Genomic DNA, 14568 nt, shown 5'->3' with positions numbered 1-14568 from the left:
CATCCCCCGCTGCCCCGGTTAACTGAGCGCTGACGCATTGGAGAGTCTCCTTGGAAAAGGAGCGCTTCCCTGTAATTAAGGCAACGCTGGTGGATTGGGGTTTTTTTCCCTTTTTCCCCTTTTTTCCCTTTTTTTCCTGTTAATTACCTTCTGTTTGGCGCGTTTCTGCGCGTCTCCTACGGCCGGGCTGGGGCGGCGTTGCCATAGGGATGCTGGAAGCGGGAGAGGGATGGGGGGGATTTGAGCTCGGCGCTGTTGAGTGACCTGCGGAGCCTGTGCCAGCTCTGTGCCACCACACTGGGGACATCCCCGACCCCAGGGTGAGCTCTGAGTCCCCTGCCATGGGTAGGGGCACCACGGGGCTGTCCATCCCCTCGTGGGCTGTGTATTCCCAAGTGCCAAGCAGGGGCTCAGCTAAAGATGCTGGCCTGCTGGAACCACTCAGAAATTAATCTGTTCTGCACATTTCACCTGGAAACCAACGAACCTGGAGGCACGAGCAACTCCAGCAACACCCAAATGTAATTGGGAGGGTCGTTGTGCATAAATAACAGCTGTGAGCAGCAGCTGCTCCCACCTGTGCTGGGGGAGAAGGGGAAGGTGAGCTGGGCCTGATGGAGACAGAGGTGTGTCCATGCCCTTACCTGGATGTCCAGGGCAGGAGATGGCCATGGCTGGGGCAGGCCACACTGGGAATGGCCATTTTTTTGCACTCTTGTGTTGTTAAATATTATTATTGACCCAGTGCTGTAGTGCTGCACTTCCTTAATCTCTCATTTTTTCCCAAATCCCACTTTGGGGCTGGAGAGGTTGCACTGCCCCTGTTTTTTCCCAGTCCCTGGTGAGAGGGAAATGTGGCAGGGCTGTGCACTCAGGTCCTTTCCATGTGCTGATCTGAGGGACCTTCATGGATGCTGAGGTGCTCCCTCTGCCCATCCCATCATGTCCAGCCCCATCTCTCTGGGGAATAATGAGCTGGGCATTATCTGGGGAATTAAGTCTTTGCTCCAGAGAGTAAAGTCATGGAGAGAGCAGCTGAGGGAGCTGGAAAGGGGCTCAGCCTGGGGAAAAGGAGGCTTAGGGGGGACCTTGTGGCTCTGCACAACTCCTGACAGGAGGGGACAGCCTGGGGGTGTCAGGCTCTGCTCCCAGGGAACGGGGACAGGAGGAGAGGAAACTGCATCAAACTGTGCCAGGTTGGAAATGAGGAGGAATCTCCTCATGGAAAAGGTGGTCAGGGCTTGGAAGAGGCTGCTCAGGGTGGGTTGGAATCCCCGTCCCCGGAGGTGTCCAAGGAATTCCTGGATGTGGCACTCAGTGCTCTGGGCTGGTGGCACAGGCTGGATTTGGTGACTTTGGAAGTCTTTCCCAACATTTACGACTCTGGGATTCTGGGATTCTGGCTCCCTGCACACCCCAGCCCCCACAGCAAGGCAGGAGGTCACTCTCTGTCCCTGTGATTCCATGTCCTCTGCTCATCTCCCTTGTGTTTGGAGAAGAGCAAACAGCCTGGATTTTGGGAATGTGGACTTTTTCCTGTGCCACCAACACTGAGGCTCTGCCTGTGCTTAAAATGCCACATGATTATCCTGTCCTTTAAGCTGAAACAATTTCTAATGGCATTCATGACGACTTTCTCAAAAGCCAAAGCATCCTACCAGCAGCCCACAGACCTGCACGAGAAGAAAAACTTTGCTAAAATGTTACATTTCCGTTAATCAAAATCCATATGGCTGAAAGTGCAGCATTGTTTCTTAATAAGGCTGAGGCATCCATTTTATGCAGGTATTTAACAGATGGTGTTCACAGCAAACTAATGTTGTTCCACAGTTCATACATTATGCATTTTTTGGGGGGGAATTTCAATTTATTCTTCCCAAGTGGGAAAATTCCATTACACCAAGTGAATTGGAAGCTGATGTTTAATGAGGGGTCCTGGAGATGCTTTTCTGTCTGATGGAATTCTCAGGAGTTTGGTGGGAATTGTGGCAGGGAAGAGGCCAGTCCATGAGTGGGGATGCAGCTGGACAGGTGGGAAAGGCCATAAAACCAGGAGCTGATCTGAGTGGCATCTTCAACTCATCCCAGCAAGGAACAGAGACTTTTTTACAGCTGATGGAAGAAAGTTCTTCCTTTTCTAGTGAGAGGTCTCAATCCTCCCAAAAAATGGAGGGAAACCAGCTGAGGATTGCTCCAGTGATAGTATTCCATTATTCCCCCCACTTTTTTATTTTTAAATTTTTTTTTGAGGGTGAGAGATAAAAAAGAAAGTAAAAAAAAAAAAAAAATTCTCAAACTCTCACCATGGTGTGCAGCTTTTCCCGTTGCTCCCTGGAACTCCACAGGAAATGAGCAGTGAGCAGAGGGGTTTATTTTTCTTTTTCGTAGAGAAAAAGAAACCCCAACGAGCAGGGGAAGGAACTGGATGTTCAGGTACAGCCTACGACAACTCCTCCGCCCAGGCAAGGGGGGAGTTTTGGGGATGACGCTGCAGCTTCCAGATGTTTGCAGCCCATTGAAGATCGTTCGCGATCTCAATGGCTGAGCTGCAAAACCCGAGAGCAAACGAGCGTTTATAAATGGGATCTTCCACGTGTATTTGCAAATGCAATTTACGCCACGTGAAAAGCCCATTTGCAAACCCCCGAATCATGAATTGCTCTAATCAGGAATTACGTGTAATTCACATAATTTTGCAAATTGATGATCCCAGCTCTGCCTGGCCGAGGAGGAGGGAGGATGTGCCTGGACTCACCAGGACAGGCGGTGGTGTTGGGATCTGAGCTGGGAGGTGCCAACCAGGAGCAGACAAGCTGAGGAGCAGCAGGGGTTTAAAATGTGGAGATTTCTGTGTTGTTTAGCAGGGAAAAATGCCCTGTTGTCGCTCTAGGACATGAAATAAAACAACACGGACGCTGGACTCTCCAAGGTAAAAAAGAGGGCAGTTTAATTTCTGACTCCAACATTTATAGATTTCCAAAAGTGACAGCGGATTGGAGGGTGACAGTGCCACCTCTCCAATGACACTGGACAAACCAACAGTCCATCAACTTTCTCCTCCTCCATAAAAGAATGCAAAACAATCAGTTATTTACATGAAGTGCGTGAGAAAGTTCGTTACAAGAGTGCAAACATCAGAAGGTTTAGAAGAACTTAAAAAAAATAGGGTGACACCCTGTGAAAGTGGGAATAAGCACGGGGACAGCACCATTGGCATGTGGTTCCTGCTCCTTTAATGATGATCCCCTGCAACTTTTCCCAGTTGGAAGAGAGTGAAGCCAAGTGTGCAGAGGCCCAGAGATGCCAGCAGACAGCAGCCCAGGAGCTGGAGAACCTGCACACGGAGCTGGAGACCCTCAGCAGAAGCAAGACCCTGGTGGGTTCCTGGAGATGTCCCAGGGCAGGGCAGGTGGGAGGGCACAGTCCCACCTCGGGGGCTTTGGCAGCAATCAGCAGATGGTTTCCTAAATCAGCACTACCAGAGTGGTTAATAAATCACCTCACAGTGTTAATTACACCTCTGAGGATATTTACACGATATCCCAGCAAATTTACTGAGTCTCCAAGGATATTCCTCACTAAATCACTGGGGCTGTTTGGAAGCAACACCCCTCGGGGTGGTTTAATGGGGTGGACAAAATTCCTGCGAGGGAACAGCATCCCACTTTCCTGCCCTGTCTCTCTGATGGGCTGGAGGCTGTTGGCAGCATATTCCAGAGGGGATTTGGTGGGATCCATGAAGCAGGAGCTGTGGGTCCTCCTGCAGGTGGACGAGCAGCTGTTCCAGCTGCAGCACGAGCGAGCCGACCTGCTGAAACGCATCGACGAGGACCAGGAGGACCTGAACGAGCTCATGGAAAAGCACAAAGCTCTGATCGCCCAGGTAGGGGCTGGGGCAGCCTCTCCAGCCCTGGGAGGGCTCTCAGAAAGCCCTGCAGGCTGGCACAGAGCAGGTGGTGGCACCTGGGGGTGCACAGTGGTGAGGAGCCACAGAGATGCTGTGATGAGGAAGGGAAGGCTCACAGCACCAGGTCCTCTCACCTGCAGTTTTTAATTTTCTTTCAAGAGGTGTTTTGCCTTTGGTTTCAACACCTGGGGAATCCTAGAGCTGTCCCTCTGGGTTGTTTTTATTCTTCCTTTCACCATTTTTTCCTCTAGAGGTTGAAAAGCACTGTCAGTCAGCCCTGGGGCTTCCAGTGCCATATCCAAACTATGTCAGGCTCTCCCAAAGGATTATCCTGGGAGCTGAGGGACCCCAAAACTCCCATGGGAGGGGGCCAGGCTGACAATTCAGAGTCTGGTGCTCCTTGCAGAGGTGCTAGGGATCCAGGAGCCTGTGTCTGGAACCAGGAGAATCCTGATCCACAAATACTTGTTTCAAAAATTAGGGATGCTGCAGTGAGTTGGGAGAATGAGGCTCCATCAGGGCAGTCCAGGAGCAGCTCAGTGTCCCAGTGGCAGGAAATTCAGGCAGGAACCAGCCCTCTGCTCGGAGCCCTGCTGCTCCCACTCCACATTTTCTGTTCCTGCAGTCGGCCGCAGACATCGCTCAGATCCGGGAGCTGCAGACGCAGGTGGAGGATGTGAAGAAAGAAAAGCAGAGCCTGCAGGAGAAGGTAATTCCTGCAGGAAAACGTAATTCCTGCAGGAAAACATAATTCCTGCCCAGCCTGTGGCACCCCTGCTGCGGAGTGGGACCTCTTTAGGCTGGAGAAATTTTTCCCTGGCAGAGTTTTTGGGATTCACAGCCTGGTTTCTCTCTCCTCCCCTGCTGAATTGCCCTGGCTGGGATGGGCTGACCCCAGGGTGGGCACCAGCCAGGGGCTGCACCTCCTTGCCTCTGAGGCTGTGCCAGCTCTCCTGGAGTGAGGGATTTAATTTTAAACACATGAGTAATCCCATTAAGTGAAGTGCTTTACTGGAGCGTGGCTAAGCTGCCCAGGAATCAGAAGCAGGAGGAGCGGGTGGTGCTTTGGAGATAGGCTGGATAAAAGGAGACAAATTCCTGTAGTTTTAGGTCAAATTCAAAATCTGAACCCGGGATCACTAAAAGGGCAGTTTCCTTTGGAGATCTCGGTGTAAGAACTGAGGAAACAGCTTGGCCCAGGCAGCTTTCCACAAAGACTGTGAATTTTTACACCTGCTGTCCTCAAAGAGTGTGTGAGGAGAGAGGAGCAGAGGGGCCCCAGACACGTGTCCCTGGCCAGCAGGTTCTCCATTCAGAGCCACACTTCGGTGTCAGGCCTGTTCTGTGAGGCTCCAGCAGCAGGGAATTCTTTGGGGAGGGAGGGCAGTGCTTGGCCACAGCAGCTCAGGGGCCAGGAGAGACCCCCAGGGCATGGGAGGGACTGGGGAGGGGTCCAGGGGAGGGGATGAGCAGAGGGGATCAAGAGAGGGGTTCAGCCGAGGGATCAGCAGAGGGATCCATCAGAGGGGTCTGTGATGGTGTTCACAGGATAAGGGAAGAGATGAGGATCTGACTCCATGTTCCAGAAGGCTTGATTTATTATTTTATGATATATATTATATTAAAACTATACTAAAAGAATAGAAGAAAGGATTTCATCAGAAGGCTGGCTAAGAATAGAATAGGAAAGAATGATAACAACAAGAATGATTAATGGCTTGTGGCTCGGACTCTCTGTCCGAGCCAGCTGGACTGTGATTGGCCATTAATTAGAAACAACCACATGAGACCAATCACAGACCCACCTGTTGCATTCCACAGCAGCAGATAACCATTGTTTACATTTTGTTCCTGAGGCCTCTCAGCTTCTCAGGAGGAAAAATCCTAAGGAAAGGATTTTTCGTAAAAGATGTCTGTGACAGGGGTCCAGGAGAGGGGTTCAGGAAAGGGGATCAGGAGAGGGAATGAGCAGAGGGGCTCAGCAGAGGGGTCCAGCAGAGGGGCTGGGGATGCTGATGCTGACACAGCCCCTGCTCTCCCAGCTGCAGGCAGCTCAGGCCAGGGCAGCCCAGCTGGAGCAGTGCCCGGCCGAGCGCTCCATCGTCAGCCGGCAGGAAGCTCGGATCCGCGACCTGGAGAGCCAGCTGGACTTCCAGGCCGTGCAGATGAAGCGCTTCGAGGTACCCCCTCGTCACCTGGCAGTGCCGCTGCCCCACCTGTGGGGACAGGAGCACCTGGGAAGGGCTGGGAGGGACAGGGGGAGGCTGGGGTCTCAGGTTGCTGTTGATATTTGCTGCCCTGAGATGTGCAGGATGTCTCTGCTTCAGCCCGTGCGGCTGAAGAACAAGTCTGGACTCATTTTTCGGTCTTGAAGTTGTTTATTAATTCTTATCTATAAAATTTTCTTTCTGCCCAGCTGAGGTCTGTTCAGCAAGGCAGCCACAGGCACTCTGACCGCCCCTGAGGCGGCGCTGTCCTTTTATACTACAAACTATGTATAACATATTTACACTTAATTCCCAATACCTATCACCTGTGTTAGACAGTGAGCTTCTACTCTAAACCAATCCCAAAGTGCCAACATCGCTGCAGAAAATGGAGAACAAGAAGAAGAAGAAGAAAGGCGAGACACACCCAGATTCCTCCATCTTGTCCCCATAACTCCCATACAAAAAATCCTAAATTCTACATTTTCACCCTGTGATTATTTTGTTATTACACTATTCAAACCCATGTGACTTTCAAGTCCTCATACAAAGCTGGCAACTTGCTCCAAGGGTCAAAATCAAATCCCCAGGTGTTCTGGGCAGTGTGCCAGGCTCTCTGATCTCCCCGGCGGGGTCCTTGGCAACTCTGGACACCGGGAGGGATGCGCTGAGTTCCAACACTGGGGCAGCCCAGGCGGGTTGGTGGCACTGCTGCTCTCTCTGTGAGGGGGTTCCTGACAGCCAGCAGTGGCTTGGTGCTCACAGGGAGATCCCCAACTGCTCACCTTCCCCTCACCCCCCAGGTGCTGGTGCTGCGCCTGCGGGACAGCATCATCCAGATGGGAGAGGAGCTGGAGAAGGCGGCCGAGTCGGAGGCACGGGAGAGGGAGAGCAGCAGGTACTACCAGAGGAGGATGCAGGAGATGAAGGCTGACATGGACGAGCTGGTGCAGAGGGAGCTGGAGTCCAGCCGCCGGCTCGTGGAGCTGGTGAGGTTTGGGGGGGTCCCATGGCCACAGGGGTTTGGGGGGGTCGCATGGCCACAGGGGTTTGCTGCAGCTGGAGGTGACCCCTCATAGCCCCTGGGTTGGTTTGAGGGCTCCAGAAATTCATTTTTGTGTGGTCCTTTGTGTGCTCTTGGTCTGGGGATGGAGTTGTTGCTGGGCTGCTCCTCTGGGAGGGGCAGGGAATTGCTTTGCAGCTCTCTGCAGCCCCAAACCATTGAACCACAGCTGTCCTTGAGGATCCTCGTGTTCCCTTTCTCCATGGCTGGTCTGGGAGCCTGGACACTCATTCTGCTCCATGGTTTTTTTGTGGGAAGGAGGTGGCTTTGCCTGCTCTCATGGGAATGCAGCTCCCGTGTGGCTGTGGCGCTTGGGGATGTGGTTTCAGTTGGACTGGATGACCTTGGAGGTGTTTCCATCCTAGGTGAATCTATGATTCCAAGTTGCTCAGGTCATTCCTGCAGCTCCTCATGCTGGTTCTCCTCGTGTCAGGCAGAACCACAGTGGGTGGGAATGCCCTGGCCCTGAGTGCTGAGGTGTGCCAGGGCTGGCTGTGCCAGGCTCAGCCCAAGCACCAGCTCCTCCTGGAGCTCCTGGCTTTGCCAAACCCTCCCCGTGGCTGCAGCTCAGACAGTGCCAACCAGCAGCTGAACCTGCTCTGAGTGAGCAGAGCCCCAGCTGGCTTTGGAGAGCAGCAGAAATAGATTCACCTTCCCTTTCCAGCCCTTTCCAGAGTCTCTTTTCATGTTGCTTCTTCCAGTAATCCAAGGGAAAGCCTCGCTCCCGAGTGGTAATTGAAAGATATTGCACTTCTGCTGGCAGCAGGGCTGAATTAGGAGCAGTTATTTTATCAATAATCTTTTAGTTAGCAATCAAGGAGATTTCAGGATTTATTCTGCCCCGAGGCTGCCAAGCCTTGCCGAGGGGAGTGGTGGGAATGATTCCCAATCCTCTGCCTGCACCAGGGTCAGGCTTTGTCCTTGCTCTGCCAGGCTCAGCCCTGCCTGCTCCAGCCTCCCCTGGGCATGGAATGGGGTCGGATCTCAGCCTCTGATGCTCTGCAGAGCCGTGAGAAGGACTGGAAAGGATGGAGAAGGGGTGGGAAGGATGGAGAACAGTTGGGAAGGATGGAACAGGGGCTGGGAAGGATGGAGAAGGGGCTGGGAAGGATGGAGAAGGGGCTGGGAAGGATGGAATGGGGTGGGAGGGATGGAGAAGAGAGAGGCTCTGCTGAGGTGCCATGGGCATTCTGGGCTCCCTGATCCCTGTGGGATTGGGGGAGCAGTGGCTGTGGGTGATATTGGGTGTTTGTTGCAGCTCTGCTGGGAGGACAGTGCTTGGAGCGTGGATTCTCTGGCTGTTGGGATGGGGGTGGGTTCTTTCTGCTGTATTTTTGGGGTTGTGCCTGTATTTTTAGCAGCTTCCTGAATGTTTCACGCGGGGATGTGAGCGATGGGAGGCACAGCAGCTTCTTGTGCTCTCCCAGATAAAGCGTGCAAAGAGGGTCTGAAAGGGGATTTTAGAGGCGCCTCCCTCAAATCAGACACAAACAGCTGAAAACCAGCTGAACTTGTGAGGCAGGACTGAGGGCTCTGGGTTTATCCAGACACTCAGATATTTGGGGTCCTCTGGCAGGAGAAGGGAGCAGGGGGGCTCCCCCAGACACAGCTCCCCATCCCAGCTTCCCCATGGGGATTGCTCCATGGGAACTGGCTCCAGGCGCTGCTGTGACATTCCTGGGAGCAGAGGCATCCCCCAGGCTGTGTCCTCTGAAGAGCACTTGAATTAAACATGGGGCAGAGCTGTGATCAGGGAGCCCAGCCCAGCCTGCTGGGGAGCATCAATAGTTAATAGAAAGCCACTTATGGCTCTGCTCCTGCTAAATCCCCCATCAATTATAAATCCAGCCTGAATTATTCACTTGACATTACTTAAGTCGTGCTCTGCTCCTAACAATTTTTGAAAAACTTATTTAAATACACCATGGTGAGGTTGTGGACTTTACCACACATTGTTGAGGTTTAAAGGGGGGTGTTGAAAGGACAAATTCCTGGCAGAGATTGGGTTAAAAATCCTGTCTTGTTTCAGAGCTGCTGCCTGTATATGTAGATATATATATATATATATATATATACAATATACAGAACAGGAGGTATTTTGTTCTCACAGCTCACATTTATCAGTGGAAAACCCCATGCCACCATCCCCAGCCAGGCTCAGGGTGTCTCCATTCCATCCCTCCTTCTTTTCCCACCCAGTTTAGGGCACCTGGGAGGCAGCCTTGTGCCATTCAGCAGGGAATACCCAGTGAGGAGCAGGGATGAGAGCTGGCTGCCAGGCAGATGGCTCTGCCTCATGAATTTTGTAAGAAGGATGGGTTTTGAACACTTTCCAAGCATGTTTGGTAATGATGGCTGTAGGACTTGGCCCTGCTGGACTCCCTTTGCTCTGGCTGCACATCCTGGGTTTCCTCCCTGGAGCTGGAGCTCCTTTTCCAATAAAATCTGGATCCCAGCCTGCAGCAGCTCCTCGTTTCTCAGCTGCTGTGCTGGCACCCAGAGCTTGTCAGGCCAGCCCCAGCCCCCTGGTGTCCTCTGACCATGGTGAGGAGTGAGGGGGTGGATTTCCAGCTCGGGGAGCTTAAACCCAAACCCTGCTCTCTGTGTTCGTCGTGTGTGCACAAACGCTCGTGCTTGTCCCCTACACGTGTCCCCTGGGGAGGCTGCAGTGCTGGGAGTGATGGAACAGGGCCTGGGAAGGATGGAGAAGGGCTGGGATAGGATGGAGAAGGGTTGGGAATGATGGAACAGGGGCTGGGAAGGATGGAACAGGGGCTGGGAAGGATGGAACAGGGGCTGGGAAGGATGGAGAAGGGCTGGGAATGGTGGAGAAGGGCTGGGAAGGATGGAGAAGGGCTGGGAAGGATGGAACAGGGGTTGGGAAGGATGGAGAAGGGCTGGGAAGGATGGAACAGGGGTTGGGAAGGATGGAGAAGGGCTGGGAAGGATGGAACAGGGGTTGGGAAGGATGGAGAAGGGGTTGGGAAGTGTGGAGCAAGCTGGGAAGGATGGAACAGGGGCTGGGAAGGATGGAACAGGGCTGGGAAGGATGGAACAGGGCTGGGAAGGATGGAGAAGGGTTGGGAATGATGGAACAGGGGTTGGGAAGGATGGAGAAGGGCTGGGAAGGATGGAACAAGCTGGGAAGGATGGAACAGGGCTGGGAGCAGCAGGAATGTGGGACACAAGTGGCTGTCCCAGTGTCTGGGATTTCCCTGCTGAGGCTGCTCCTAGGGGAGCATAGGGCTGGCTGTGCTGCTCTGACGGAGCTGCCTGCAGAGTTTGGCTTTCACGGCACAATTTAAACATCTGGATGAGGACTCTGGGAGGAAAACTCAGCAATGGGGTCCGGCCATGGGCAGGAGCTGCTCAGGTCTCTTCTTGTGGAGAGCCAGGCGCCTTCTTGGTGGAATTCCTAGGGAAAACCAGGGGCTGGCCCAGCTGGGGTGAAGCCCTGGCTGGTTGAGGCACAATCCAGGGAGTTCCTGGGTCTGCTCCTGTCCCTCTGAGCCCAGCACAGCTCCACCGAACCCTCCCCCAAGCACACCAGGGGGGCTGGTGGGTGCTGTCCTAAAATCAGCTTCCTTTAATGAAGCCGTGAAACTCATCAGCACAATAATTAACTCATTTTACAGAAAACTGAAGCGCAGGTGTGAAGATATTCTTCACAAGTTGGGTTTTTTGTGAGAGCCTCAGTGTAAATAGTGTAAATAACCTTTTTTTAATTTTTTTTCTGGTACTTGTGCTGGCAGATCTTTATTCCCTGGCCCTGCTATGGCCACATTATGTAACACAACAGAGCTGGAACTCCAGGATTAGGGGTTTTGCTCATTTGCAACCTATAAAGGGGTTTTTTTTGGGGTTTTTTTTTGGTGTGTGTGATTTTTTTGTGTTTTTTTTGGTTTTTTTGTTTGTTTTTTGGTTTTTATGGGTTTTTAAGGGTATTTTTGTGTGTGTTTCTTGGGCATTTTTGGTTTTTTTGGGTTTCTTTTTTTTTTTTAGGGTTCTTTTGTGCGTGGTTTTATGGTTCTTTTTTGGTTTTTAAATGGTTTTTTGGTGAGTTTTTTGTGTGTTTTTTGAGTTTTTGTGGGGTTTTTTGTTTTTTTTAAATTTTTGGGGGGCTTTTTTGTTTTGTTTTGGAGTTTTTTTATTTTTTCTTTTGGGGGGCTTTTTTGTCTTGTTTTGGGGTTTTTTTCGCTTGTTTTGTTTTTGGTTGGGTTTTTTTTGTTTTTGTTCTGGTTTTTTGTTTTTTTGGGTTTTATTTGTTGGGTGTTTTTTTGGTGGGTGTGTTGTTGTTTTGGGTTTTTTTGTTTTGTTTTTTGGTTTTTTTTGTTTTTTTGTGCTTTTTTTGTGGTTTTTTGGGGTTTTTTGTTTGTTTTTTTTATTTTGGGTTGGTTTTTTGTTTTTGTTTTGGGGGTTTTTTGGCTTGTTTTGGTTTTTTGTTTTGGTTTTTTGTGGTTTTTTTTTGTTTTTTTGGGTTTTATTTGTTTTTTGTGAGTGTGTTGTTTTGGGGTTTTTTTAGTTTTTTGGGGCGTTTTTTGTTTGGGTTTTTTTGGTTTTTTTTTGTTTTCTTTTTGGTTTTTTTTTGTTTGCTTTGGCTTTTTTTTTTGCTAATTAGGGCTGTTGTGATTCCGCTTTGCCTTTAAAAAGAGCCAATTCCTCGGGAATCCATCAGCTGCTCACGCACCGATTACATTACACTGTGCTCACACTCCAGCCTTCAACCCGGCGAATTTTGTCACTTCAAACTTTCCCAAAACCCTGCGAGTTAACGGCTTAATTAAAAATAATCATGATGGATGAGTTCTGCAGGTGCGGGCTCGGTTATTAGAAGAAAAAGGGATCCAAGTTGCACTAATTAGATTACACTTGACTCGAGGTATGGAGGGGAGCGAGCAGAGGTGGTGTTGTCACAGCAAAAGCACAAACAAAAACACGAGGTGGTGACAAGGACGTGGTGCTGGCCTGGGAATCCTTTGGAGTGCCAGGGATCATTGCACTGCTGGTTTTGTTTATCTCCTTTTAAGGTCTTCAGATAATTCTGAGACAAATTTAGCTGGGGGGAAAAAAAAGCCTCTTAAGGAAAAGAAGGTTTAGAAATCCCCTTCCGTGAGGGATGTGCAGAATATTTTCAGGAGTGAGAGCAGCTCCCTGTGGGTTTGATGAGTGCCAGGCATCAGTGAGTGAGCTCCTGTCCATCCCCTTGTCTTGGGGAAGCCTTTAATCCAGGCTCCCTGTCAGCAGGGATCAACCTCAGCCTTCTAAAACCATGGGTTCTGCCCCACCAGCAGAGCCAGTCCTTTGCTCTGGGGCAATCTCTCCCCCAGTGTGGACGGAAGAATCTGGTTTGGAAATGTGTTCAGAACCAAGCAGAGGGTGTATTTTATTTATTGATGATGAAATATACATCAGCCAGGGGTTCTGAGCTGGTCAGGCTGGTCCTGCTGTGCATGTCTGACTGGTTTGGTGGGAGCAGCCAGAGATGCTGGTGCCAAAAGGGGTTTAACAGCAGAGGATGCTCCTTTTAGCCCCTCAGGTCCCTCGTGGTGCAGATTGCCCAATAATGTGAGCTTTCCCTTTTATTTCTCCCCATTTTCTGCTCAGAGGAATCAAAAAGCCAGCTCTGCCCAGTGTGAGGGTGTCAGTTCTCAGCCCAGGGACTGTGTGAAAAGAGAAAAGCTCATTGGGTTTACATTTAGATAGAAACAACGTGTGTCAAAGGCGTCCAGCAGCTCCCTGGGTGCCCGGGGCCTGGTGCTGGGCCTTGTCCATTTGTGCTCTGCAGGCAGTGTCTTTCCATCTGAAATTGAATCATTGTGGCAAAATTATTCCTTTCCTTGAGACAATTGTAGGGTATGGAGAGAAACGTGAGGTGTCTCCATGGATGAGATTTGGGACAGCTGGGGTGGGGGGTTGAGCAGTGTCAGCTCTGTTTTCTGGCTCACATTTAAATCACCCCTCAGGTGGGCAGGGGACCCCAGGGTCACCCCAGGTCCCCCTCCCAAGGCCACCAGTGTGTGTGCCACAAACTGTGGGTGCCAGGGGTGTCCTGGGGGTGCCAGGGGTGTCCTGGGGGTGCCAGGGGGAGCCCCAGCTCAGCAGCATCACCTGGGCTGTCCCTTCCCTCTCAGCATTCCCAGGGTCATGCAGAAGGCAGCGAGCTCAGGGGGCACCCCACCATCCAGGGGGACCCCTCCAGCCCCCAGGGCATTCTGTTTGCTGCTCCCACAGCCATTCCCAGGGGATTTCTGTGTCTGTGGCCAGAGGAGGTGGGTTTGGGGTGCTGGTAAGGGGGATACTGGTCCGTGCCTCCCTGCCCATCCCTGCTAACAACAGCAGGACAGGGGAGTGGAATTAAATGCAGCCACTGAACTGCGTATAATTTGTGCCATAGCCTGCAGGTGAGTCAAGAGAGGCTCTTATCAGCCTGTGGAAGGGCTCAGCCCTTTATCAGGCAGCAGTTCCACTCCCTGCTCCTGCAGCCCCAAACACTGAACCCAGACACTTGAGCACCCAGAGCTTGGGGCTCCTTCCTCCTCTCAAGTGTTTCACTGTGAGCCCTGTTCTGAGCCCCTGCAGTCCTGGATGAAACAGTTCCCTTGGTGAAACAGCTCCTTTCTACCTTCTCCCTGAGCCAGGAGGGATGTGGAGGGCTTGGAAACACCAAGTTTCAGAAAACTTCTGATGAGCAGTGAGGTTTTCCCCAACGCCAGCGCGTTCCCAGGGGCTGCTGTGACACCCAAACTGGGCTGTTCCTTTCCACGTTTTGATGAACTGAGATGCTCTTGCCCCAGGCCCTGTGTGCCTGGTGATTCCAGGCCTTCCATTATTTACTGTGACAGTGTGCCAGCTCCTGTGCCCTGGCCTGTCTCAAGTCATCCCTCACCTTGTCACCGCCGCCGTGGCGATTTCACAGCTGGCAGCTTCAATCACTGTGGATCTGCTGCTCCCTCCTCTCTGCCCTGCGATGGCCTGGGAGCAGCAGGAAGGGTTCCTTCCCAGCTGGAAGGACGTGGAATGTGATGAGCATGGGTGCAGGGCCGGGCTGGTGCCCTTGGTGTGCAAAGTGGGAGATGCTGGTCCACGGAGCTGTGTGGGTCGTGTCAGATTGTGAATCCTGGAATGGTTTGGGTTGCAGAGACCTCAAAACGCATCCTGTCTCACCCTTTGCCATGGGCAAGGACTCCTTCCACTATCTCAGGCTGCTCCAAGCCCTGTCCAAGCTGGTTTGGGACACTTCCAGGGATGGGGCAGCCACAGCTTGTCTGGGCACCCTGTGCCAGGGCCTCCCCACCCTCCCAGGGCAGAATTTCTTCCCAATATTCCATCTATCCCTGTCCTCTGATAGTGGATAGCATTCCCTGGGTCCTTTCACTCCATAACCTCATCCA

At 51.8% G+C, this 14568-nt stretch overlaps 1 protein-coding gene across 1 annotated transcript in view; it reads left to right on the top strand.

Annotated features, from left to right (window-relative positions):
• Positions 1 to 14568, top strand: part of MYO18B (myosin XVIIIB) — a 63308-nt gene that overhangs the window by 36982 nt on the left and 11758 nt on the right. The window contains exons 34-38 of the mRNA XM_030959125.1: positions 3263 to 3376; positions 3767 to 3883; positions 4533 to 4616; positions 5950 to 6087; positions 6918 to 7103. Of these exons, the coding sequence (XP_030814985.1) occupies positions 3263 to 3376; positions 3767 to 3883; positions 4533 to 4616; positions 5950 to 6087; positions 6918 to 7103 (639 nt within the window). The remainder of the gene's footprint in view (positions 1 to 3262; positions 3377 to 3766; positions 3884 to 4532; positions 4617 to 5949; positions 6088 to 6917; positions 7104 to 14568) is intronic.

The sequence above is a fragment of the Camarhynchus parvulus genome, chromosome 15 (genome assembly GCF_901933205.1).
Source record: "Camarhynchus parvulus chromosome 15, STF_HiC, whole genome shotgun sequence".
Lineage (NCBI taxonomy): Eukaryota > Metazoa > Chordata > Aves > Passeriformes > Thraupidae > Camarhynchus > Camarhynchus parvulus.
This window is presented reverse-complemented; position numbering and strand designations above follow the sequence as displayed.